The sequence below is a fragment of the Etheostoma spectabile genome, chromosome 18 (assembly GCF_008692095.1).
Source record: "Etheostoma spectabile isolate EspeVRDwgs_2016 chromosome 18, UIUC_Espe_1.0, whole genome shotgun sequence".
NCBI lineage: Eukaryota > Metazoa > Chordata > Actinopteri > Perciformes > Percidae > Etheostoma > Etheostoma spectabile.
In genome coordinates, this window is record NC_045750.1 from 12,846,906 (window position 1) to 12,874,424 (window position 27,519).

General features: G+C 40.4%; 2 protein-coding genes and 1 long non-coding RNA gene across 15 annotated transcripts in view; 2 read left to right on the forward strand and 1 right to left on the reverse strand.

Moving 5' to 3' along the window:
• LOC116706547 (uncharacterized) overlaps positions 1-6,628 on the reverse strand; it is a 9,658-nt gene extending 3,030 nt beyond the window's left edge. The window contains exon 1 of the long non-coding RNA XR_004336269.1: positions 6,575-6,628. This is a non-coding gene — a long non-coding RNA (uncharacterized LOC116706547). The remainder of the gene's footprint in view (positions 1-6,574) is intronic.
• ppp1r13bb (protein phosphatase 1, regulatory subunit 13Bb) overlaps positions 1-18,286 on the forward strand; it is a 30,269-nt gene extending 11,983 nt beyond the window's left edge. For 4 of the 13 annotated variants that reach the window (XM_032543449.1, XM_032543450.1, XM_032543438.1 and 1 more), the window contains 15 exons: positions 675-745; positions 4,238-4,339; positions 5,769-5,943; positions 6,180-6,379; positions 6,902-7,066; positions 7,322-7,514; positions 8,727-8,855; positions 11,018-11,151; positions 11,343-11,793; positions 13,245-14,026; positions 14,120-14,272; positions 14,358-14,491; positions 14,599-14,765; positions 15,213-15,412; positions 16,055-18,286. In XM_032543449.1, the coding sequence (XP_032399340.1) occupies positions 675-745; positions 4,238-4,339; positions 5,769-5,943; positions 6,180-6,379; positions 6,902-7,066; positions 7,322-7,514; positions 8,727-8,855; positions 11,018-11,151; positions 11,343-11,793; positions 13,245-14,026; positions 14,120-14,272; positions 14,358-14,491; positions 14,599-14,765; positions 15,213-15,412; positions 16,055-16,096 (3,098 nt within the window). In that variant the 3' untranslated portion in view covers positions 16,097-18,286. The remainder of the gene's footprint in view (positions 1-674; positions 746-4,237; positions 4,340-5,768; positions 5,944-6,179; positions 6,380-6,901; positions 7,067-7,321; positions 7,515-8,726; positions 8,856-11,017; positions 11,152-11,342; positions 11,794-13,244; positions 14,027-14,119; positions 14,273-14,357; positions 14,492-14,598; positions 14,766-15,212; positions 15,413-16,054) is intronic. The other 9 variants (XM_032543439.1, XM_032543440.1, XM_032543442.1 and 6 more) reach the window with 8 other exon arrangements.
• A 2,630-nt stretch (positions 18,287-20,916) lies between these two features.
• daam1b (dishevelled associated activator of morphogenesis 1b) overlaps positions 20,917-27,519 on the forward strand; it is a 49,293-nt gene continuing 42,690 nt past the window's right edge. The window contains exon 1 of the mRNA XM_032543453.1: positions 20,917-21,087. The gene's annotated coding sequence lies outside the window, so the exon portion shown is untranslated. The remainder of the gene's footprint in view (positions 21,088-27,519) is intronic.

Genomic DNA, 27,519 nt, shown 5'->3' on the forward strand with positions numbered 1-27,519 from the left:
CACACACACACACACACACACACACACACTCTGCATTGACATTATTGTTTTAATTTGTGTTTGGGTGGAGTAAAACCACGTAGAAAACCAGGTGTAAAATGCACCTAAGCCTAAAACGTATCACTGAAAACAGCCCTGCACACGATGAGGGACTCACTGAGACTAAACAATTCCAATGTTGGAATTGAACTGAAGTCAGTGAACATGTGTAGACAAAATTAAGGAAGGAATACAAAGTTAACAGTTAAGTTAACTTTGTTGTTAAGTTAGTTGACGGCAGAGAATAAATAAATTCTGACATGATCCAGATTTGATACAAATTTGAAACTTAAGTAAGAAAGTGTATTTTTGCCGAAAATGTACCATTAAGATATCCTTATTTATTTTTAGAAGTATGTCAGAAGTGGGCAGTTTTCTATCCTTGTGTGAATTGAAGTGTTAAATAATTTACTCTAATCTTTCTATCAAGCCTTTCTTATAAAAAAAAGAAATTTGAGTTGGGTGCTTTAGTCAGCCATGCTTGTCCCAGTTCTTAAATGCCTCTGTCATGAGCAATCAAGTCAGTGACTTTTCAAACTACTCCTGACAAAGGTTGTTGCTTTTGAATCTGCACTTGTGTGCTGGTGTGTCTCTGCCCTGCCTGTATTTGTGATGGCGACTGTTTCTTTTTGCAGGGAGTCAGCAGTCTCAGGATCAGACGGGTCGCAGAAGTGGAAACACTGGGGAGAAGCACAATGAGAACGGGGTGAGACTTAATTATTATCTAAATCATGTTAAATAGAAGTGTACAAAACAAAGCAAGTAGGCCATTATGAAACCCCTCAATTATATGTAGAATGAAAAACCTACCGAGTGTGGTTCCACAGGCATAGATAAAGAGAGAGACCGAAAAGAAGACACAATATAAGTAATTCATTATAATCATAAAATTGTTTAGGAAAATGGACACTGAACACTGTCAAGTTGTGTGTTTACTATGTGGCAGCTTTTCTGGGTTTTTATTATACAGCACAATAATGACATGACTCCAGTTTTTAGTTTTAGGTAAAAGTATTGTTAAAGTATATGAGTGGCTACATGATATTCATATTGAGCCAGGGTTTAAGAGCAACATCACAGACACTGGTTTTACCAAACTGCTCCTTTTCTACACACTGCCAGTATTTTCCTGTCTGGTGTATCCATTATTGTGCATGTTGAGCTCTAGCTTTAGGATGAGTGTGCTAGGAGATGTGAATGACTCTGATAAGAGCAGCCTCTGGCGCGGAAACCTTTCTCATAACCGACCATCTGTCCCAGATTTTACAAAAATGTAGTGTTGTGGTCAAGGAATTGTAACTAATTCAACCTTAAGGGTGGAGGGCAGCGCAGCCGAAGATAAAAGGGTTGTTGCCCTTGTTTTTGTTTAATAAAAGAAGATTGTAGCTCAAGAGCACCCAGAACCCACTCCTGTGATTATCTTGAAAACCCACAATTTGTGACTTTTTGTGTTGAAAAAGTATCATAAGGTAAATATATTTTTATGGATTTAGAAATTGATAATCTTTTTAACCGACAGTCTCTGATTAAGCACAGCCATTATCAGCACCTAGCATAATAAGCAAAAACATCTAGTTTACTGTCACTATTTGTTCACTGAAAGAAGAAAACGTTATCGGTTGCATGGCCGGCTCCGCTTAACCTTCCAAGTGCCGAGGCTCAGTTGTGTCCGAGTTTCTTCCTAATATCTGATTTAGAGGATTATATCAGTCAGCCGTCTGGATGATATAACAGGCCCTAAGAGGATCATTGCTTTGGCTTTTCCACGGGCTGCTGCCCAAAGCCCAGGGGCTTTCTCTCCACCATGCAGAGCTGATCATCCTCTGAGAGGGCTGCTGCCTCGTAAAGAGCAGTGGTGCCTCAAGGGAATACTACAACCATTAAACGCATTTTCAATATTTTTTAAAATCCCAAATTTAGCCTCCATAATTGATGATGACAGCTTATTGGCAGTACTGATACATCTCATTTCATTTGCCAAGAGCTGAAATGATTAGCTAACAACAAAATGAATCTGCAACTATTTCAATATAATCAATCACGCGTCATTTCAGTGATTTCTTTTATTTATTTATTTATTTATTTATTTTTTTATATTATTTTTTTCTCAAGCAGAGATACCAAAGAGACTCTGTTTCCAGGGGATTTGCTGCTTTTCTTCACCATCTATGATAGCTTAATGTCTTTTGGGTTTTCAAGCAAAACAAAACAAGCAATTGGAAGACATTGCCATGGGTCCCAACTGTTTTTTATTTCATTTTGGCCTACATCAATCAAGAAAATAATCAACATCTTGATCCATAACAAAAATAATCATAAGTTTTAGCCCTATATGTGCCAATGTCAATAAGCTCTGGGGCTGCAACTAACAATTATTGGAATTATGTTAATCTAGAGTTTATTTTCTTGATTAATTGATTGATCTTTTGGTCTGTTAAATGTTTTCTGTTGATAATAGTAAAAAATGCTGATCACAATTTCCTTAAACCCAAGATGACATCCAACCAACAGACTCAGTTTACTATTTGAGAAATGATTGACAAGATTCATTTAATATCAAAGTGGTTATCAATTGATCAAATAATTGTTTCAGTTTTCACAAAATTTTCCGAAACATTATTACACAAGTAATAGTCATGAATACCTGGGTTCCAGTTTAACATGATCATTTCAGCCCTAATCATGGATCGCTCTCCATTTCATTTACGTACACATCTATTCAGTTGTTGGAGGGAGTAACGTAGTCTCCCATCACCGGGGCCGTGGCTCCTCTCCCTCCTGGTCTGCTCAGTCGGGTGTTTCTCCAACTGCCTCTTCATCTTTCCCTCGGGTGAATTGTCACTGATGCAGTGTTGCCTGAGTGCATTTGAGCATGTCTGTGTGTGCGTGTGTCCGTGCCAGTGGCTTCCCCCGCTCTCCCCATCTCAGTGAGTCACCTCCCCCTTCTGAGTCTTCCCAGACACTCTTATATCTCAATGCCTTATCAAATGTCAGAAAACATTGTAACAACAACATGGGCAAATGCTGTGAGTGTCTTGAGATTGAAAGTCATCCTTTCGATGCCTTTTTACTAATCTTTTCGAAAACAAAAAAGCACACTATCTGAACCAGGATTCTACATTTCTCGCCTGTTATTGAGAAGAAGAAGAAAAAAAAAACACCATGACATTTCTTGTATCCGCTCCTCCTCTTTGAGCTCAATTCTGGAAGGCAAAGTCTTGGCATTTCAGTACCGTTTGTATTTTAGAGGATTGTGCCCGCTGCTTACTCACTATGCTGTTTGATTGAAGCGTAGTCCACCAGTGTGTTGACAGTACCAAGGGTTTTTAGGATATTCAGAAGTCCGAAGAATGCTAGTTTTGAGGGGAAAACGGAATCAAATGAATGCCGGTCTTTCTTTATTCTGTGAACTCTTGACCAACAACATGGGTGTTGATTTCTGACTGTTTATGGAGGTGAACTGTTTTTTCATTTCTATCAAAGCCACTTTTATTGTTACTTCTACTAGCTGTGTCTATATTATATGAACCCTATAGTGTATTTTGTTGCTACACTTACAGGGGAAATTATTAGTTTAGTGAATAGTAGAAAACAGCAACTTTTTTCATGATCGAGCAAGTCATTTTACCAGTCAAATGCTAAACATTCTCTCTACAACTGTTAGGATTTACAGCCTTTCTTTCTCTTAGTACATATGTGAAAAACGGTGTATAAATCCTTTTATTGCTTGGGGGGGAGGAGAGATAGAATCTTTGTTAGTATGTCATCGTACTCATAGCAGCTCCCACAGGGCAAAAATCAAATGTCAAATGTTTAGTAGATGGAAGATAGAGCCTAACAATTGTTGACAGAATGTATTTATTTAAGTGATTTGTTCTTCTTCTGAATCAAAACTTTCAGTGGAGTTTGAAAGAAGAGAAGCATCAACAAGCACACCCTTACCTTGTGTGTCGTCAGTCTACACATCTGTGGCTTTTGCAACATTTCAAAGTGTCAACATGAGGGCCACTTTGCTCAGGTGTGTGTGTGTGTGTGTGTGTGTGTGTGTGTGTGTGTGTGTGTGTGTGTTGTGTGTGTGTGGTGTGGTGTGTGTGTGGTGTGTGTGTGGGTGTGTGGTGTGTGTGTGTGTGTGTGTGTGTCGTGTGTGTGTGTGTGTGTGTGTGTGTGTGTGTGTGTGTGTGTGTGTGTGTGTGTAAAGGTGGGCAATCATCGCGCGGAGCTCACGCTGTCAGAGCTGCAGGAGATGGCCACGCGGCAGCAGCAGCAAATCGAGGCTCAGCAGCAGATGCTCGTCGCAAAGGTGCCGTCTTGTATTCATTCTTTTATCTTACTATAAATCTATATCCCTGATTATTATAATGGCCTTTTTTTTTTAATCTATCCATCTTACTACTTCTGCTGGGGAATATTAGAGGGCTCCCTTTTATGTTATTGTAAATCGTTACTTTGAATATTGTAATTGTCCTTCATTCAAACTCTGCGTCTTACTACGCCTGCTGGGGAATATTAAAGGGCTCACAGGTTCTCTACACAGTAGGCTCCCCACAAGCTGCGATATCTTCCTGCTTTTCCAGTTTAAATGTTTAATCCGAAGCACTACCCCACAATTATGTGGAAATTATGTCAGACAGTTTGTTATTCCTTAAACCTAAATGTTGCGTTCTAATACTGGGATTACACCATAAAATATTTGTGCCTTTTTGAGATGGTTACTGTGTCAGACGAGGCAATCATTCTTGCAGTAACTTGGCTGAGAGACATTGCAGACTATCCCTTAAAGCCCAACTAATCATAGCTTGCCATCTTCCACATGTTGCGTAACGTACAGAGGTGACCGGAAAGGTGCGGGTTGGTCTGAAGTTATGTCATGTAGTCTGCGCCAAAGACACAGACTGGGCAATAGTTCAAGGCCAAGTAAGTCCAGTACACAGCCTCGAACCTTTCTGTTAGAGAGAAAATGGACTCCTGTTGCAGTACTGTCATCCAAAGAGTCCCATCATGACCTGAAACTAGGGCAAACAGTTATGTAACAAATGAGATGAGAAGGAAGTATGAGTCAGTGTGCTAGGATTGTCCAGTTTGTCAGAAATCATAGTTCAGGTCAGTCTTCATAGAAACTCGTGCACAGACATTGCAGTGTTTACTCAATCGTGTAAATTATGCATGGTTTTGAACATACTACCTTTCTCAGACCAGTCATAAAAAGGAGAATTCATCTTGTAATGGAAGGAATAAGAACCTCCACACAACATAACAAGGCGTTTAGGTGGGCTAAATCTGACCACCGGGCTTGTGGTGTGCTGATCAATCAAGATCAGTCATGCAAGATGAAGCCCACTGTAGACCTGCAGATAGAAAGACTTATTTATCGCCTTTGTTGTGGCGAAAAGTAGGCCCCCATTAAGCCCCGCAGTCATTTGGAAACCTGGGCCTGTCATTTCCTATTTTAGGACCTTAACTGGAGCAGTTCTCAGTTGGGTAGAGAGATGAAGTCATCTGACCCAATCCTCAGCCTTTATACAGTCTTGACACAGCACAGCATTTCATTTAGTGCATAAAGTAGAAAGATGTAGCCTAATTTCAGGGTATGTCTACCACAGAGATGTCTTGTCAGCTTTAAGGTGGCGCCTTGCTGGTTGTAGTATTGAGACACTGTTGGATGCAGTTTGACATCATTTTTGTACCTTGTGTTGCCTATAAAACGTCGATCTCCGTCTCGTCCTCTGAAGGAGCAACGTTTGCGTTACCTGAAGCAGCAGGAGCGGCGTCAGCAGCAAACGGTTTCAGAGAGTGAGAAGCTGCAGAGGCTGAAAGACCGCGTGGAGAGCCAGGAGGCAAAGCTCAAGAAGATCCGGGCAATGAGAGGCCAGGTGGACTACAGCAAGGTCATCAATGGCAACCTGTGTATGTATACTTTCAATGTGTACCTCATTTAGTAACTCTGTTATAAACACTCATGCAGTTGTATATGTTTCTGACCAGGTCACCACAAATAACTACATTGTGGGTGTGAGGTGACATTATTCTCCTGCTGTCATATACTGACATATATTTACATGAAGAGTTGGAATGATTGAAGAAGTCACCAAACATGTAGGTCACAATTGAGCTAATGTGGTTTCTTGATTTCTCACATCCAGCCGCAGAGATTGAGCAAGTCAGCAGCCTGTTCCAAGAGAAGCAAGCCGAGTTACAGTCTGCGGTGCTGAGGGTGGAGCAGCTCAGCCTGCAGCTGGAGGACCTGCGCAGGGGAAAGCTCAACGGCATACAGAGTGCCTTGGGGGGGCAAGTAACTGGTGCTGCAGCCCTAGAGCTCCGGAAACTTTACCAGGAGCTTCAGGTACTGCATAGTAGAAACGAGTAGGGTTGTCTTGATCAGCTTTTTTGGCCCCCGATCCCGATTTTTAAAATATTGAATATCTACCGATACAGTGTCCCTTTTCCATACTTGTATTTGCCTAGATAATAGAGTTGCACACCCTTTTTTTGTTTACAAAAATAACTAAGTAAACAAAGTAACTAAAAATTGCCTAACGCTTAATACATTTAATTTAGTGCAGCTAGCATTTTTGTAAAACTCACATGTAAAATTCTGTATTCTGTAATTCTGTAAACTTCTACTTAGAATGGTGTAGAACTTACTGACGTAAATGATCGGGGTACTGTTAAAAACAATTCCATAACGGCTCCGATCTGATACTTCCCAATCCGATCGCGGCATTCCTAGAAACAAGTGCATCATCTAATGATCGCTTTTATAGCTTTTACTATGTTTGCTTTAAATCTGACTACAGTTATTGCAGGATCTATTATCTTAGTGAATCTATATGTGTGTTTGTGCCCGGCGTTTATCACCTTTTAGATCCGGAACAAGTTGAACCAGGAGCAAAACAGCAAGCTGAAGCAACAAAAGGACCTTCTCAACAAACGCAACATGGAAGTGACGCTTATGGACAAGCGCATCAGTGAGCTGCGGGAACGCCTCTACAAGAAAAAAGCTGAGGCACGTCAAAAAGAAAACCTTCCTGTAAGACTAAGAGCGCTCAACTCCTCTCCCCATTTAGACTCTTTTTGTGAAAATGCTCCTGGCAAAAGTTTTTGCTTATGTCCCTATGCTCTGTAGACCGTCTGGAATGAGGAAACTACTCGCCTAAGGAAATCATTTCTTGTACTTTCTTGTGAAATAGTATTGAATATATTAATATGTACATATCGTCTACATTTAGATTGTTTCACACTCAACGTTTTTTTTTTTTGTGTGTCTGACTTTCACCTCTTACAGTTGAACAGAGCCAACGGGCCTCCCTCTCCCCAGCCTGCTCCTGGTACTCTGGGCCGTGTTGCTGCTGTCGGGCCGTACATCCAGGTCCCTGTACCGGGCCGGCAGGATGGAGGCTACACCATACCACCAGATCCACTGAAGCCTCAGGCTCTGGGCGTTAATAACACAGCCAACCAAGGCCGCACCAAGTCAGGTTGGTTGGAACCCATACAGTTACAAGTGTAGTGCAGATTTTTTTTCCCCCACTGTCAAACGTAACTGTAGTACTGTATACAAGGTGATACACTATCTTTAGGTTTTGTAATGTAAATTTGTTGTTGTTTTTTCTGAAGAAAGCTGGAACATGGTCATGGTCATTTAGGTCCAGGATTAATTTACAGAGTAGCTTGGATACATGTAAGATAAGATCCACTTTATTGTCCTAAAGGAAATTTGTCTTGGGCAAAAAGTGCTGACAACAGATGCATATAAACACATACATTCAATTTCAATTAAATTTTTTGTAACAGACAGTACAATACATGACAGTACATAAGAAAACTATGTACTTTGAGACAAGAAAAATGAAATAGAGATTGTCCGCTTGGTTGAGAGGAGACTGCACAGGCCCTGATATAGTAGAGTATTGCATGTGCAGTCCCAGAAGCAGAAGTCTTACATGTTTTTACACTTCTTGCATGAAAACCTTGTGACTGAAATTCTTTCCTGGGCTCCAGCTGTTAGTTTCCTTCCTACCTGACTTCTCAGTTAATTCTTTGCCTGAGCTTGATTTCTGTGATTTTCCTTTCCCTTCCTCTCTAACTCCCTTCTTTTTGTGTGTTGTGTACAGTAATCCCTCGTTTATCGCGGGGGTTACGTTCCGAAAATGACCCGCGATAAGTGAAATCCGCGAAATAGAAAAAAAATTTTTTTTTTACAATTAGCAACTATTACATGTATACAAATACAGTGACTCACGTGTAGGCCGTTTCACTGCTCTTCAGACTGGGCCGCTGCATCCTGACTGCGCTCTGCAGTGTTCTCTTCTTCTGACGTTTGTATCCAGGGTTATGTTTTTTTTTCCTGCAGTCATTAATCCACAGAGCTAATGCCGTCTCCATCCGTACCATGGTCTTGTTGCGAACAGTTACAACCCTTTTTGCATTCGTATTAAAATTACAAGAAGCGGGAGTGAGTTTTTAGCGAATCAGAATGCAGAGCACAATGCACCAAAAAAAAAAAATGCATTATGAAAATCCGCGAAATAGCGAATCCGCGATAAGTGAACCGCGAAGTGGCGAGGGATCACTGTATACTGTGATTCCCTTCCTTTTCTCTCCTCCTCTCTCATGTGTCTGTGCTGTCCTGTCTTTGTCATGTCTCTGTTTCACTGGGTGCGGGGTGGGGGCAACTCTTCCTGGGGCAGACGGTGTGCGAAAGCCTCCCGGCCCTTGGAAAGTGTCTGATTTAGACATCGTTGTGGACCCAGTACCCCCGTCCCTTCCAGAATTACAACCGGGCACCGGAGCCTCCACTGGCTCCAACGGCACGTCCCGTGAGTGCACAGGGCTGCGTAAGCAGAGGGATGGCACTTCCTGAACCTTCTCTCTCAATTGTCGCAAGGGATCCTCAGCATGCCCTGAGTTTTTAATTCCATACAACAGCCTTATCTTTTAAATATCTATCTTTTAAGATATTTAAGACGATCAAAATTGTATTCTGCTCCAATCACTCTTTGAGCCCCCTACACTCTAGTCACCAGCTGATGTTTTCATACTCCTCGAAACCGATTCACTTTAAAAGTAATGGAACCAATGTTGTCCAGCAGACAAATCAAAGTTTACATGCACAGCTTGGGAATCTGAGGAGGAGATGAGCATCTGTGCCTGGTTAACGTGAACAATGGCTGACTGATGGAAGCATCCTTGTCCATTATTAATCTCTTCTGTTAGTGCATCATTTGAGCCCTTTTTTCTGAACTTCAGAGAGCACATGTTGACATTTAATTTGGAGTGTTTCCTCTGTGGACCGGCAAATGACGTCAAAGCAATGGGGCGCCATCTTGAAACACTTAGCTGCCATCTGCAGAAATTTGATGGTGCTTAATTGTAGTTGACATCATGTGAAGAAAGTGTCACTGCTGACCCCTGTGTGTCTTTGTACACTTCTGAGAAGGTTCAACAAGTCGAGTGCCTCTTCATTTTACACATGCAAAGCAGTCCAAGATATTTTAGGTTTTGTTTTAATTTGATAACATCCCCGGCCTGCCTAACCTTAACCTTCACACCACATTGTTACAACTAAGCTGTGAGAATCACTTTTAGTTGTCAAACACTTAACATGCACAAGGAAATTAACTTGTACGTGTTAAAACGTTATCTGATTCACTTAGCAACTGTGTCACTCTTGATCATCTGTGAAGACCCAGATTAAGCATTTTTAGTGTCGGTAGAACTGCTGTATTATTACTGTATTCATCTCTAGCAAGGCTACATTGAAAGAAAAGATTGGAAGCTGCTTTTTGAAAAGATTTCCCAATCAACCACACTTGTGTAGCTCTAGTGTATTGTTTTAAAGTTAAGATTCAGTACTAAATAGCATATTGGACATCTGAATAGCCATAGTTAGTCTCTGATATTTTTTGGGTCTAGTCAGTTCTTGTAATGTTATACAAAAACACTCCTTTACCACAACTATCGCTGTTGTTTTGGTTGTCTTCCTTTTTTCATCCTCCTTCTTTTCAACCTATCCTTGCATCCTTCCACTCCCCCCCCCCCAGTAATCAGTTTAGTCTTTGAGACCAACAGTATTGACATTACTGGATGTTCCTGCATCACCTACTAAATTGCAATTTAATTACCATTTATCAATTGTTAAAACACTAAATACAAGATCGCAATAGCAAAAGTACTAATGCAGATACATTCATTGTCATCATTGCAGTGCAATGAAGGCTCAGGATTTGTATCCTATTGATCAATAGCCCCTATTAAAACGTTGTGTTTAATTGTTTTCTTTAGGAAGAACAGAAGGACAACTTTCAAATCCTTTGTGTAAGAAATAAAACATTTGGTGATGTGCCAGACATGTCAAATTTTGAAAAAGACTAACAACTGACCATAAATAGTTAAAGTGCCTTCCTGAAAAGTCAGCTAATACACATTTTCTGTCTATGGGAAGTTTTCTTATCCCTCGGTCAATGTGTATGTATTGTCAGTGTTGTAAGTAAATGGTACATTAGGCCATTTCTCTGCAGTCGTGGCAGTATACGTAATTAGGCTTTTAGCAGGAGTTTGTGATTTGATTCTCCCATAATCTTTGCTTGTACATATAAAATATGCTGAATTCAGATCAACAAAAAGGCAACAAGGAGTGTGTTTGAATGTCTCTTTTAAAGGTGTCTGGTTAATAGGATAAACTTCTCAAAATCCTGAACCCTCCATTTAACACCAATCCTAGGTCAAAATGGTACAGATGTGTTCTTCAAATGGCATATTTATAACTCCATTCTAATATTCAACTTTATAATTATCACAAAAAGTCACACATGTCCTAATGTAAAATGAGAAAACTTTACCGTTTAGACCTAGCTCTGGTGGACATGCTGTCACTACCCTGAGTTGTTGAGGCTTATGCTTTTCACACCACCTCAATCATCGGGTATGGTCTTTTTTTTCTCTTTTGCAAACCACTTACTGTGTCCTGTTTGTGCCCTAGCTAATGATACTGGTTGGCCTACTTTAGGCAAGACCACCACATCTCTAAAGCCTCCTGAGAGACGGGACTCAGGGACTGATACCCAGGGCAAGAGCTCTCCCTCAGGCTCCCCCGTCGCTTCAAGTGCTGAAAAGGTTTGTCCTCTATCTTCTAACTCGTGCTTTGTTTTGTAGCTGTTAATCTCCTGTAATTTGTAAAGTCACAAATGTGTTTAATTAAATATAAATTCAAATATATTAAATATATTTCAATTTCTCTGTGCAAAATAATAAAAAAAAAACTTGTGTCAGTGGGTGTTAGCGTGTGATTTTATGTGTCTTCACAGGTGCTAGACCCCAAAATGGCCGTGTCCTCCTCTGCCATATCCAAGCCACAACCGCCTCCCTATGGCTCCCACCTCACCTCTGCAAACTCGGCCAGCTCCTTGGATCGGCGCAAGGATGTGCCACCTCCTCGCCCGCTCCCGAACCCGCCAGCACCTGCTTGGCCCCGCGTCCCCGCCTCCACAGGCTCGTCCTCGCAGCAGATCCAGCAGCGAATCTCGGTGCCGCCAAGTCCCACCTTCCAGCCTAATGCACCGCTTTTCCCTCCTGGGCTGAGTGAGCGGCTGGATCCCCCGCCATCTGTGGCAGTACCCCCCTTCATACCAGACCGAGGATCACGGCCTCAGTCGCCCCGGAAGGGCCCACCTACCATGAACTCCAGCTCCATCTATCACATGTACCTCCAGAAGGCAGCGCCAAAGAACCAGCCATTCAAGCCTGCTCTCAAAGCAGGTAAGAGCTGGGTTTAAAGAGAGATGGTCAAGTTTGTGAGGCCTCACATGTATGATGAAGAGAAAATGTAATTATTTTATTTATTTGTTTGTTAATCAAGTATTATGTTCTGAATTGTATAGATCCAATGTTGTCTTCTTATAGGGCCGGGCGATATGGAGAAAAATCAAATATCATGATATTTTTGACCAAATACATTGATGGTGGCGATATTGTAGGTTTGACTATTGGTTTAGATAAATAATCACCAAAAATGTGGAGACGACTAGGTGGTTAAAGGCAAATAATAAAACAGCTAGAACAGTCTGGTACAGTACGTCACTTTACTGTAATGCAGTCTTTAAAACCAGAAAATAAACAGGTGTCATATCACAATGTCCAAAATCTTAGATGATATCTAGCCTCATATATTGATGTTGATATAATATTGATATATTGCTCAGTCCTGCTTCTTAGACAAAAATAAATGGAATTGGTTATTTGGCCTTTGAGACATTTTTAAAAGGTACTGCAGATAGTAATTTTAACATTTACCAAATGTCTTGAATTGTGTTGGTTATTGCTGACAGAATTAATAAATTCATCTTATAGACCTTTAGCCTTTTTCTTTATACCACAGAGACCCTTCAAGGAGGGATATAGACAATTGGGCTGAGCAATATGTCTGTATTGTCAATATCGTAATATAAGACTAGATATTGTCTTAGATTTTGAGTATCGTAATAACGCAAAAGTGTTTACTGGTTGCATTACAGTAAAGTGAGGAAATTTTCTGAACTTACCAGACTGTTCTAGCTGTTCTATTACTTGCCTTTACCCACCTAATCATTATATCCATCTAAAATCTCCTTGTGAAAATATTTTGTGAAAGCACCAATTGTCAACCCTACAATATCGTTGAAATATCAGCATCAAAGCATCTGCCTAAAAATATATTGTGATATTTGATATCCTCCATTTTGCCCAGACCTAATAGACATGGTTTTACTTCAAACTCGAAAGAGACAATACAATAAAGAAGAAAACAATAATAACAAACATGCAAATAAGTACACTGTGGTTAACATACAGAAGTAATTTCAACTCAGGTCAGTAGTCTTAAATGTAAATAAACTGAAATTGTTTTAACAAAAAAGGAATTGACAGTTTTAATTAATTGACTTTTAATTTATCTTGTTATGTGTCAAGAGAAAAATGCTAAACATTAGCAGTCATATATACATATTTTCCTTTTGTATGAATTGAATATCTCTTTAGTTTTTGGACTGTGAGAAAAGAAATTTTCACCTTGAGCTCTGGGAAATAGTGATGGGTAATTTTAACTTTGACATTTCACACTGCTGACTGTCTGACTAATCGAATATTTGAAAAAATTGGTAAATAAATAATGAAATTAACGATGATGTCAATACCCACCCATATGTAACACCACACTCTCTGTTTGTCTCCAGTATATGGGAAGCCTGTTTTCACCCCCAGCTCGACCCCACCCTCGCCTCTGCCTTTCTCCCCGGCAGGAGGGGCCTTCCCATTGCTCCAAGGCCACCTCGGTGGTGAGGACACTTTGGACGGAGAATTTGATGATCATGAGTACTTCCAGCACCCGGAGCCCTTGGCGCCTCCTCCCAGTGTGGAAAACATCCCACGACCACTCAGCCCTACTAAGCTAACACCCATGGTACACTCCCCGCTGCGCTACCAAAGTGACGCCGATCTCGAGGTGCTCCGCAAAAAACTGGCCAACGCTCCGAGACCGCTCAAGAAGCGCAGCTCCATCACAGAACCGGAGGGCCCCAGTGGACCTAACATCCAGAAACTGCTCTACCAGAGGTTCAACACTCTAGCAGGAGGCATAGAGGGAAATGTAGTCGGTGGATCAGGAAGTGGCAACGGTGCGGGTAATGGAACGCCATTTTATCAGCCAGCTAATCCTCCCGCATATCTGGGAGGCGACTCTGTGGCCGATACCCACAATGGAAATCCCCCCTCTGAGATGCCGCTACCGCCACCCCCAGGGGGACAGGAGCCGGGCTCCGAGGCTCCGCCTCCATCCACTGACTCTAATGACAATGAGCCGCTGCCCTCGCCACCAGAACTGGATCCTGCTGAAGCAGAGGAAGCAGAGGAGGACGACAACAATAACAACGTGGGGAGCTCTGAGGCGTCGTTGCCCAGCCCCGTGCCAGAGGTGACCACCCCAGAAGAGAGCGGCAAAGTGGTCTCGCAGCCCCTGGTGAGACACACGTGGCAACAGACTTATTATTGCAATGAAAGAGTTACATTTTCAATAACTAAAGTTGTAATGGATTTCTCTGCATCGTCACAGGAGAAGCGCACAAACCTGAAGAAGCCAAACTCTGAGCGCACCGGCCACGGCTTCAGGGTGAAGTTCAACCCTCTGGCCCTGCTGCTGGATGCCTCATTGGAGGGAGAATTTGATCTCGTCCAGAGGATCATCTATGAGGTATGTCATGACTGTGTGAGTATACTTTTGATTTATTAGTATTTGCACACAATTCTGTAGAAGCACTCATCTTTTCATCTGGGTCTTTCTTTTCTTCCAGGTGGAGAATCCTAGCACTGCCAATGACGAGGGCATCACTCCCCTGCACAATGCAGTGTGCGCGGGACATCACCACATTGTCAAGTTCCTGCTGGATTTTGGTGTGAACGTCAATGCGGCAGACAGTGATGGATGGTGAGTGATGATGTCACACATTTGTAAGACATTTCGTTAAGTTTGGTTTTGTTGTTGTATCAATCCATTTATATATTATGTTGGTTTTTCCGTGTTTTCTTGAACAGGACTCCGCTTCACTGTGCCGCCTCCTGCAACAGTGTTCATCTCTGCAAGTTGTTAGTCGAGTCAGGGGCCGCCATCTTTGCCAGCACCATTAGCGATGTGGAAACTGCTGCAGATAAATGCGAGGAAATGGAAGAGGGCTACATCCAGTGCTCCCAGTTTCTATATGGTGAGAAACAACCTTGTCCAGGGTGCACAGATGTTATTCTAAAAGCACTAGTTCACTTCAAAATTTAAATATTGGGGCGGTGTTTACCTCATTCAGTTAGTGCGCTCGCCCCATGTTGGCTGAGTCCTGCAGCAGACCTGGTTCGAATCCAGCCTGCAGCCCTTTGCTGCGTGTCATCCCCCATCTCTCTCCCCCTTTCATGTCTGTCCACTATCTCTATCTAATAAAGAAAAAGAAAAAAAAAAAAAAATCTTTAAAAATTAAAATATTATCCATCTATCTCTGTCAGTCTTAGTTTTATTAAAGGTTTTACAAAAAAACCAAACCCCTTAGCTCTGGAACTGTAAGGCAACATCGTTAAAGTTGGAAAAAGTCTTTGTGGGATGACTTTGTTTTGTGAAGATATCGGTGTAATATTGATAAGTCTGTTTTTGGCCTCTTATGCAGGTGTTCAGGAGAAGTTGGGTGTAATGAACAAGGGGACAGTGTATGCTCTGTGGGATTACAAAACTCACAACCAGGACGAGCTGGCGTTCAGCGAGGGGGACGCCATCACTATTCTGCGACGACAGGACGACAGTGAAACAGAGTGGTGGTGGGCGCAACTCGAGGACAACGAGGGCTACGTGCCCCGCAACCTGCTGGGGGTAATGACAAAATGCATTATTCGTCACGTGATTTCATCAAGTCATCAGTAGGATTAACTAAAACTGTCATGGGAAGACAAGTTATCATGGCTGATGCATGGCATTTCTATTCCCATTTTTTTATTTGTTTAACCTTGTTAATAAATGTAGAGCTGAAATCATGAGTAGATTAGAAAAGTAATTTCCAACTATTTTGATATTTTTGATAATCAATCAATCGTTACAGTTTTTCAAGCAAGAATACCAAACAGACTAATAAGAAGTTAAGAGCAGACCAAAGGCAGTATTTTATTATTTGGTTGAAGTCTGCAAGCCTGTTCCCCTTCTGTGACCTCTGGGGAAAAAAATCTGCAGATGAATCAATTTTAAAAATAATCGTCGCAGCCATAAATGACCGTATGACCTGTTCAAGATACTTATGGGCCTAACTCAGTGGCTGGTTGAATTTCTGCTTAGAAGTCATTCATTGCTGTTCTCAGTTAAATGTGTTTAGCATTCTGACAAATTATCTATTACTAATATGAATACATTGTGAATCACGGGTACACAAGAAGGTCACTGACAAATGCACTAATGTGCATAATAACACATTAGTCATGTTAAACATTCCTCCTGTTTTTTTTTTTTGTTTTCTTTTTGCAGCTCTATCCTAGGATCAAGCCTCGTCAGCGCTCCTTGGCATAGTGTCTCACTCCCCGGACCTCTGGCTAACAGGTGGACTAGTGACAAAACCAAGAGCTGAGAACAAAGGAGCCTGGTGCTCTGTCTTCTCCCCGTGGCCATAACCTCCCCCCTGGCCTTGTGCTTCTCACAAAATCCTTTTTCTCTGATGCAGTGGGCACTGAACTCTGAAACCCATATTTACATCTACACACATAGAAACACTCGATGAAACACAAGCACTCCAAATGCGAAAAATCTCTTAAACCACTCCATCCTGATTTGCACCCCCAACCACCACTACCTTTCAACCTATTGCTCTGCCATTGTCCCAACTTGATTTTACTCTGTGTCAGACATCAACTTGAAGAATAAAACACTAACCCATGTCTCAGTATTTCTTGCAGTGGACTCTTCAGCCAGGAGTTGGCTGGCACTGGGTTACATGACACTGTGTGTTGACTGGAAAATCATCTCATCTCTGAGGCGTTGCTGATTTTTGTTAGTGGAATGTACATTGAGTTATAGGACATTTCTTAATGCCAATTTGATCCCCTTGCGCAACAGATGTGCTCTGTGTTTAATTTAGCTGTAGTCTAACCACCAAAGACGAATATAGGTGTGCCCATTTTAATTCTATTACTCCCTAAGACCTTGAAGAAAGGTTGAGGAGTGAGATCAAACAATTGATTTGCTGCTATCAGTATTAATTAATGGTCTAATGTCCTTCTAGATATGCTCAAGGAGCAGGAAATGGATTCAGGACGGAAAATAGAAAATGTTGTAAACCCTCAGCAACTACACAGGCCAGTCAAACAAATCTAGCGTATTAAAGAAAAGGATGGATCGCATTCCATGAACATCATTGCAAGACTTTTTTCTTTTTTTTCATTCAGTGTCACCTGTTCGGAATCCAGGAGTATTGTGGATGGTTCGTTTTTTTCTGTAATGGCAGACTCCGAGATGCATCAAGCTGTGTGAAAACACTGTTTGAATGAACTATCAAAATATTCACCCAGAATTTGTATTTTTGTTAGCCTGATGATTGCTGAAATGAATGGCTCATGCTGCAGTTTCGAATAGATATTGTGATGGAAATGGAAAAACTAACAGTATTTTTGCTTTACCAAAAAGGTTGCCAGATAAGAAGTTGTGTCTGCACACCATCTGTAGACTAGGCATAAAGGTTACAAATGTAAGAGATTCAAAGGTATTGCAGCAATTTAGGAATTGGAGGAAAAAAAGTGTTTTTTCTAAATTCCATAGTGGTGAGACGGGCAAGAATCGGCTCCACGGAGACAGAAAGATCCTAGTTCTTTATGATATTATTGGGTATTTTTTGTTATTTTAAATTAATTTGCAGTATGTATAATGTTTTAGGAATTTATAATAAGTTGGTCCTCACTCCACAGATACATAGTTTAAGACCTGCAAACAGTATCTCTACATGAAAAGAAGAACTTGCAAATATTTATTGAAATTCTGCACTGCACCTCAAAAACACTGAAATCATCACTCAAACCACAATAAAAACTTTGTTTACCCCACTAGACAAAGTTAACACTCAATATTATTACCTTATTTTTGTTCTACTAGCTTCTATGTAGATCTCTGGGCACTTAACGTTGCAGTTTTTCTGCGGCTGTGACGAACCCCACTTGAAACACCTAATCTCAGGACCAACAATGGTGCTGCTGACACTGTTCCACCACTAAACTAGTGATCATATTTCTATTTTCTATCTCAACAAACATCACGTTCCATTGAGCAGTGAACCAAACACAAAAACAGGATCAGCAATGGGCATAAATTATTGATCGCTGAAGAGACGGTTGTGTCTGAAATGTAACATGAACACACAAATGTTCAGATTCACTCTTTAAATTTGCTTCAGACAATCCTGAATCCTGCCCAGTTCTCTTCCTCCAGCTGCCCCTTTTCAGGTAAACACCATTTCAGTAACATTAATACATGCATTATATGTCACATTATTGAACATCTAGAGTCCAACAAGTTGTTCTGAACCCTGAGTGACTGAGTGGTATGCCAGGTGTGCTAATGGCCCAGGCTTTATGATGGCTTAATCTGTACATAGTGTGAGGAGATGTGTTCAATGTCTGTTTACTGTATGGACAAGTGGGCTTTCTGTATAAACGCTGTACTCACACATTGAATTCTGTAAATGTGAACAATAAAACAGAAGCTCTGGCATGACTAATGTATTTCAGTGTTGTATCAGCAAAATAATGCAGTTTTTCATTTTATAAAATGTGTAAATATTGCTAATGTGTGAATTGTTCTCTTTTTCTAAGGTCATGAATGAAGTGAGGATTTACTGAGAAGCAACTGTATCTTAACCCACTTTTCCTATATCTATGTTTTTTTAACTACCCAATTAGAATTACCCAAAACAACATGATTGTTTCCACACAACGCTCTTTGGCAAGCACAGATCTCTACTTTCATTAATTTTGGGGTGTCTTATTCAATTTTATAACATTTGAGAGAAAAAAAAATTTGAAGTGGTTTTGAAATAGTATTGAGTAAAAGTTGATATATTCCCGTCTGGGATTATCCATCAACATGCATTCCTTTACTTTTAGTCAAAATAATTCCTAATTTCTGCTTTTCTAACTCAAACGTTAGGTATAATTTCCTTTAAATGAGATTTATTGACCATAAATTCCAAAAATAACTGTAAAACTAAAGTTAGTAAGTTAGTGTTATGTAGTGTTGAAAATGTAAAAAAATAAAAGTGACAAACATTGAAGAAAAAAGTGTTGAAAAAGGGACAAAAACATGAGAAAAAGTTAAACATTGATAGAGGGCGTCAACAAAAGTGTTCATTTTAAATTTTGATGGGGAGACAATACAAGGGTTAAGAGATTTGACATGAATATGGAGAAACTAGTATGTAGAGGTAAATGTTTAAAATTCAAAAAGTAGAAAATCAAGAATTAAAAAATATAAAACCACGGAATCACTTTGAAATTTATTATTGAGCAACCTTTTATATATTCAAAAGTAAACATTATTTGTTAAAAATGTGTGAATGTTATTGCTACAGAGCTCTAAACCCAGTGAGTAATGTGTAATCTATGGGGTTAATGTCAAGTAAGTGTGTATGTAGTTATGAATGTGTAACTGTGTGAATGTGATCAGGGCGTTCCTGCAAAAAGAGAGGCTGCTCTCAGTGAACCTTCCCTGAATAAATAAATAAAGATCCTAAGATAGTCAAATTTTCACTAACCTCACTGTGGTCGGGCTCATTTTCCCCCAGAATGCACCCAATGACACCATGTTGGTGACGTAACTGACAGACTGCATCTCACCATCTCAGGACACATTAGCATCGATAATCTAATCAAATAAGAACAGGATGTATATTTTACGTTTTAACCCTCCATTTTTCTGATTTTCCTGCGTGTCCAAATCAAACGTCTGATTTTCAAATAAAAAGTAACATTTAAGTTATGGTTTGAATAGGAGCTGTAGTTGGCAGCTTCTTTATGGAGGTGAATAACCTAGAAAGAAAGATGGGGGTATTCTTAGGTTTAGATTTAGACTTGGCTTTATTAATCCCTTTGGGATGACTCCCGCAAGGAAATTAAAGTTACCAGCATCCGATACTGCATGAGAAGGAGAAAAAAACAAGAATACAACACAAACACACTACATACCACACTTTTGCTTTTAAGTCACTGTATGGTGCTGTAGTAATATAATTTGTAAATTCAGCATTTACAAAGCAAACTGTGTGCTGAGACAGAACGCTGTCCAGGGGGATTAACAGTGCAATTACATGTTACAGCAGACAAGTCACACACACATACACATTTCATATAACTAGAAACATTTAAAAACAAATTATATGAGGGTGCCTGTTGATATCTTGTGTTTGGTGATATGTGTAAATGAAGATTGTAATTCTAGATCTTCTAATTTGCTTGACTTACTTTGCTGGAATTTCACATAGATGAGCATATGATGTATCAGGGAATCTATAGAGACACAAGGTTGCTGATACAAAAAAGTACATAGATACATAGTAAAAATTAATTAAAAAACAAAATCACAGTCGTGATTTGAAGGTGAATAAATTCAAGATGTGCTGATTTACAGGGACAGGAGTTCAATATTATAATGTTAAGAATCCCCAAACAGATGTAGCAGGTTTTTAACCATTCCCTAAATTCTTGTATTTGCTCTATCAGTCTAGCATTATCTAACTACAGTTGGAAGTGAAAGAAAAATAGTTTAGGCGTATAATGCTGCTTTCTTAATAAATGAGGACCTCTGGTGGCCCAATACTATACTGTACACCAGGAAGAAACACATAGTCATGGTTCCGTTTGATGACCAATAGCTCTCATGACATGAATAATACCTGCCTCATACATTTATTTGGAAGAAATATGATCTTGGCAATGAAATGCTTCTGGGAATTCTTGACAAAATTGGCCTAACTGTAAAGAAAACTTTGCTTCCCGAATATCTTTTCAGGTCAGGTCCCTGTTTCAGGTTAGATATGAATGTGGACTGTAACAAATTTTCTTTATTGATTCATCTTTTGCTTGTTTTTTTTTTATTTTATTTGCTTTATTATAAAGTCTCCACTTCAGTTGATTTGATCAACAAATCATTTTGGGAAAACTACAAGAATATTATAGGTACTGTACATATAATACCTAACTACCTCCACTCAAAGATTTACAGCCGAAAAGCATTTCAGCTTTTGTCACATGCATTTTAAATATGACTGGTATTTCTGATGTTTCTGTAAAGAGCGTTGTTGGCATCCTATACTACAATATCCATGAAGCACCGGACACACAGAGGATCTCGCATGCGCAGTAACTACTCTAGTGAACCGATGACATCACGAGCAGCCCGGACCAACCAGTCTGTTGAATTATCTCCGTGCCGTCTGGACTCTGTGTTTTTCTGTTGCTTCACTTTGGTTACCTGATGAACTTGTGGACACGGTTACTAAGAAAAATGTTCTACGTGACGAGGTAAGGGCGGTGTCGTTAGGACACTTTAGACAATAACGGAAACAAATGCCAGCGCGAATTAGCCACACCGGGGCCGGTTGGTTGCTTTGTTGGTGCTGACCTCCGTACCGGTGTGGCCAGTCAATACAACAGCCATTATTTACTTTAGTGGCGAGTTTACGGAAGCTCTTTTGGTAAGGCTTCTACTTCTGTGACCTCGGCCAAACCCAGTAACCAGGCACGAGTCAATAAGACAGGCGTCGGGGGAAATTTGCATCTCTTTTGCAATTTGTTTTTATTTTGTCTGTGGGGGAAGCTGACCTGTCCACACAGGAACCTAACCTACTTCCAACGGCTGCCACTAAGCCAAAACCCCGATGAAGCTGTCTAGAAACGACTGTCCACACTGGGATCCGGGGACCTCCAGGGTCCCTGAGGATTATCCGGGGCCCCCCAGACTGAGGGAAAGTTGAAAAGTCATTACACTCACTAGCCTCTCTAGATGTGAAAGGTGTGTATGGATCACTGGGATCAACGTCTCAGAGATCTATCTATTAGCTATGTGACTAAGTTAAGGGCGTCAGGTAACAGGCTAATCATCTTTTGGTTATCTTTTAGGAATCTTCTTTACACTGATATATTACACATTGGTGGTTAATGTTGGGATGGAAACGTTATTAATTGTTTGACTCAGTATCTGTAAAAAAAACAAATTATGTAGAAAAGAATAGAATGCCTTTATTGACATTATACACAAGTGCAGTACCTGTGCAACGAGACTGAAGCAACCCCTTTACAGTGTCAACACGAAATATAAGAATATAAAATATAAATAGTGCAGAAAGAAGAAGAAGAAAAAAGAGAGTGGTGAACGTGTTGCACAGTTCCTGAGAGCAACTATATACATATATAAAATAGTAAGAAAGATAGAGGGTTTGTATACGCATTACGTAAATAATATAGTTATTGGTTTATCATCAATATCATCAGTTGGGAGTTTAAAAATCCATCCTGTAATATAATAGTATAGATATACAGTACTGTGCAAAAAGTCTTTGATAGGTATAAAAGTCTTAGCCAGGTATAAAAGTCTTAGGCAAGTGGGAAAAATGCTATAAACCAATAATGCCTTCAAAAATATAAATAATGATTACTTCTTTTTTTCACTTTACAAAATGCAAAGTGAGCGAACAAAAGAAAAATCTAAATCACATCAGTATTTTGGCGTTACTAGCCTTTGCCTTCAAACCAGCATCAATTCTGATAGGTACACTTGCAAAAAGTCGGGCGACGTTGAGGATCGTAGACGCAGTGGCCGACCAAGGAAACCTAGTGCAGCAGATGAAAAACACATCAAACGTATTTCCCTTTGAAATGGGAAGATGTCCAGCAGAGACATCAGCTCAGAACTGGCAAAAACCAGCGGGACCCGGGTGCACCCATCGACTGTCCGAGAAGTCTGGCCAGAAGTGGTCTTCATGGAAGAGTTGCAGCCAAAAAGCCATACCTCCGACATGGAAACAAGGCCAAGCGACTCAACTATTTACAAAAACGTAGTTGGGGGTATGGCTTTTTGGCATTCTGAACTGATGTCACTGCTGGACACCTTCCAATTTCGAAGAGGAAAAGGTTTGATGTGTTTTTCATCTGCTGCACTAGGTTTCCTTGGTCGACCACTGCGTCTACGATCCTCAACGTCGCCCGACTTTTTGCAAGTGTACCTTTTAAGAATTGATGCTGGTTTGAAGGCAAAGTGTAGTAATTGACTGTGATTCAGATTTGTCTTTTGTTCGCTCACTTTGCATTTTGTAAATTGATAAAACTAAACATTCATTATTTACATTTTTGAATGCATTCCTAGTTTACAGCATTTTCTCACACCTGCCAAAGACTTTTGCTCAGCAATGTATATATGTATATATAGATTTCTATTTTAACAAAAATAAGATTTGGGTATGAAAGAACTGTGACCAAGTAAATTACATTGTAAAGTTGAAAAATAAACTTGTCAGTGGTTTTGAGTTGATAAAGGTAATATTTTCCGGTATATCTGCTGCCAGGGTTGATTTAACAGTGAGACTGTAATCTGTGGGCACACAAATGCTTCACAACCTCTAATTTGGCTTTACAGATGTTTGTGTGGCTAAAGTTTTGATTTGAGCTGTCAAATATGCTAAGATAGCAACAAATCTGCACTTAACCTAAAACAAAGTGTGATTATATTGATATTCAGGGGTGGTCATCTCTTTAAATCTCTTCCCACTACCGTTGATAATTGTGATTGATACATTGAGTTCACATACAGTTGGTGGTACAACTCAGAACAGGTGAAGTGTCGTTTGTCTTGATCAAGCCTGCCAGCCTGTGGAGCTTTCAGGCAAATGGTACTTCACCTGTTCTGAGTTAGTATTCATATTTATTGTTTTGCTGATAAGTGAAATGACTCACTAAGCCATGAAGTTACAGGTAAGTCAAAGAGCACAACACAGCATAATCATTCTAGTGAGGTGCTTATTCCCAGTTAGGCACTTATCAGAAAAGGCTTGCATTCCCGAGAATTAAAATGCTCTAAATCATTGAGGGGCCTGTACGTGCTTGTAATGGGCCGCTGCCTTGTGAAAGGGCTTACTGCTGTGGTGTGGTGTTTTCACTGTAAACATGGAGAAGCCTTACGTGATGTACCATGCTGTTATTTTGTCCACAGTGTTAATGCTCAGACAGGGAGTTGGCTGGTTACAGATCAGCACCAACAGATGAGCCGTCTTGTTCTTTTGAATAGGTTCACTTTGCAGATGATTCGTTTTGATAATACAGTTACCTCATTTTTTGAAGCTTTGTCTATGTTTAATATGAACATCCAACATTTTATTTACATTTAGACATGACAGAAAATATGGCAAAGCATAATTGGCCCCCTTTAAAGTATAAACCCATGTGATGCTGTTCATAATAACAAAGCCTGTCCTGACATGTACCAGTATTCAAGTGAATTTGATTTATGTAGCCCAATATCTCAAAGCACAACTTTGTCTCAGAGGGCTTTACATTGACATTTCTTATTTATTGTGCATTAGGTTTTTATTGGTGAACCCTAACACTAGCCCATTTTGGCAGTTTGGTGGTTCATCTGACTGTTAACCTAAAGTCCTTATTACGTCTTTTTGCCTGACAGCTATGCAAACACAGTAGGCATTGCATGTTCCTTGACAAGCTTGTTGGTCTGTGTTAGGTCAGCGTATTAGTTGTTGCTATGCCAGTCACCTTTCAACAGTCATATGCCCATTAAGTCATGCATTATGGCGTTGCTGGCTCTGCGCCAGCACGGCCTTCGGCCGCCTTGTTTTGTTTGCACTGGTTGTTTGTTGAAGTTTCACGTCATCCTCCAGTTGTCACAGACACCAACACTATCTGTGCTGCTGTCGAAAACATAGTTTTAACAAAACTGTCCTTGGTGAAACTGACTGCAGCATTGTGGCTCAGTTTCAGTTGGCACTGGTGCAGAACCGGAGGACACATTGGTCAGATGTATCTGTTGTGGTATAAGATGCTTTGTCCTTCCATTTCCTCAGTGGTGACCATTCTGAACTGCAGGCTGAGCTTTAATGACGTGTAAGGGTATAATCAGGTATTATTAAATTAATGACACCCCTTCAGGATTTGTCAGTTAATGGAGATTGAAAACAGATGCAACTAGTTTTAAGAGCATTAGTGTATTTGAACTGAAAATTGGCTTTTCAGTTCAAAAGTCCTTTCAGTTCTTGCTCTACACAGCAAAGCACCTGCACCAAAGTTGCCAGTACATAAACCGTGGCAGTGTATTGTACATGTCTGCTCTCCTGTCACAAACAGTGCTGAAGCTCTCTTGGGGAACTGGGTTAATGAACTGAGTGTTACATTTCACAGGACTGGCAGTGCAGCAGGGAGGACCAGCCTCCCTGGTTGGCTCATATTAAGCACTACAGATTGAAAGAGTCAATGACAGCAACATCAAGGAGGTGGTGGGGAAGGCACGTACAGACTAATTCTTTTTTCAGTGGTGGATGTCATTAAGGAGGGGCCGGCTGTAACACAGCTGAGCCCTTAAGACCACCATATGTCAGCATGGTTTCTGCATGTTGTGGTACAGAGGCAGGTGTTGAACCACAGCCCTGTGATGACAGTTTTCCCCATGAGAATAATGAAAATGTACATCCTTATTTAAGATGTCAGTTTTTATATCGGATTTCTTTTTTCAGCATCCTGGTCCATATTAGGGATATAAAAATGTTCTGTTAATCAACCACTGTGGAAACCTTTTAGTGGAGGTACTGCCAGTAAAAGAATAGTTATATTATGAAAAGGTAGCAAATCCAGTTAGTTAAGTTTCTTAACCTGGTTTAAATATTGACTCATTCTGCATGTGTTACATATTATTTTACTTTCTGTACTCGTTCCAGGGCTGGGACAATAAGACAATGTACTGTATACTGTGAGACGGTAGACATTTGTCTACTGTCAGTGATTCTGTCAGTGATTTTGCCATACCATTTATACGTTGCAATTTATACCTTTTAATGTCGTTTTGGGTGTGAACAAGTGCTTAATGGCAAGTTTAAATTTGAAATAATTTTTCCCTAATTGTGATGATACAGCCTACCTTATTTGTCAGGTATTGAACTGTACCGCGGCAGAGGATTTGATCATCACACCACATTAGGGCCCCATCCAGCAGTAGTTTTTTATTTAGATTAATCTGCGGATTCTTCTTTCAATCAATTATTTGGTTTACATTTACAGAATGTCCGAAAATAATGACATTTTCCAAATCGTTACAATACAGAATCTGAAACCACTGAATGTTTGGGATTGTAAAAAATGGCCGAAACGATTTGATTGTCAAAAAAAGTTGCCGATTATCTTTCCGTGGATTGCCAAATTGTTTCACTTTACTCAATAATGGCGTTCAAGATGAAAGTTGTCTCTCTAGCAGTTATTTTTTTAAATGTTGCTTTAGACATCAGAATAAATCAGTTTCAGCAGCAAGTGCATCAGAGCTAGAGCAGCCATTTTCAGTTGGACTCGTTCAGTGATGTTTATTGATAAATTGATCTAAGGAAAGTCCTTGAATTGTTTGGGAGAACGGTTCCTCCAGATCAGTAGCGTCTCCTGCTGGTGTCAGAGTGTCATGCTCTCTGATCCAGCTCTCTCTGTACGATGTGTAGTGGATACTGTGGGATAAACTGTGGCCCGCTGCAACAATAGGCCTGTATGACTGTTTGAATGTGCCATTCTTTGTGCGACGTGCTTCACTTGGGCCAGACAATAGATTCATTTAGCATCCCTTCTCTATCGAGGCCTGCTCTGTCACCATGGCACCCTTGCCACAGCCACACCCTGCCCCCAGTCTGGTCTGGCTTTGCACTTGTCCTCGCTGTTGGGACAGCTGGGCTAAGACAGCCGTTGTTGGACTCACCCAAGACCCAACCTCACATTTTGAGGATTGTTGCTTTGTGGCCGAGCTGGACCACCTTTAAGCTTCACAATTTGCATTTGTAAAAAAGTTGAGGATATATTCCAAACCAAAGGCTCCTCTAACCCCTAACCTTGAGCTTGATGGAGACCAGAAGAGAATCTGAGGTTTCCTGCGGTGTTTTAAAGCAGAGGCGGACCACCTCTCTTCCCTAACAGAAAAAAATGAATACACTTTTTGTGCTATAAAAAATTAACCTTTAGAGATAAAGAACATATTTGCTTTTTTCAAGGGGAAAGCATCATATGTTTTGGTGTAGCTATTGTTTAGGCAGTCATCTACGAACTAATTTGATTATGAGAAGAGATACGTTAGAATAAAGGTGGCTTACCACCTCGGCTAAACTGTTTTCCTGAGAGAAACCCCCAGTTAAAGCTCTTCATGTGAAAATGTAGAACTCTACATCTGCATCTGCATCTGCATCTTGCAAGAAAGCAAAAAACTGAGATAATTTTGGATTGAAGCACAACCCAAACCGCTAACCCTATGTAACAGCTTTTTAAATAAGTTAATGCTGCCATGTCTGCCATCTGATAACATTTTTTAAGTAAACAAAACATAGTAATTCTTTTATTTCATAGCACAACAAAAAAAACAGTTCTACCTCCCACTTAGTAATAAGACCAATATACCCCAAACATTTAAGCTGGCAGATGAGTTTAGATGCCCACCCAACAAATGCACACTTGTCCCCTCCCAAGACCACTGACTCTTGACCTTCCTGATTGTTTGGAGGTGAAAGGGTAGTGCACCCTGTTTCCAGCTCAGCCACTCACTGGTGGCAGATTTTTAATTAATGGGCTTAAGGTTGACACCTTTCAGACCCATTGGTTAGTAATTGATCCTTTATTGCAAGTCATTCACTCATTCCCCAGTTGTTTTTAGCAATAAAAATGCATCACAGCTACTAGATGATGTGAACTGGCTCTATAATGGAAACTGAT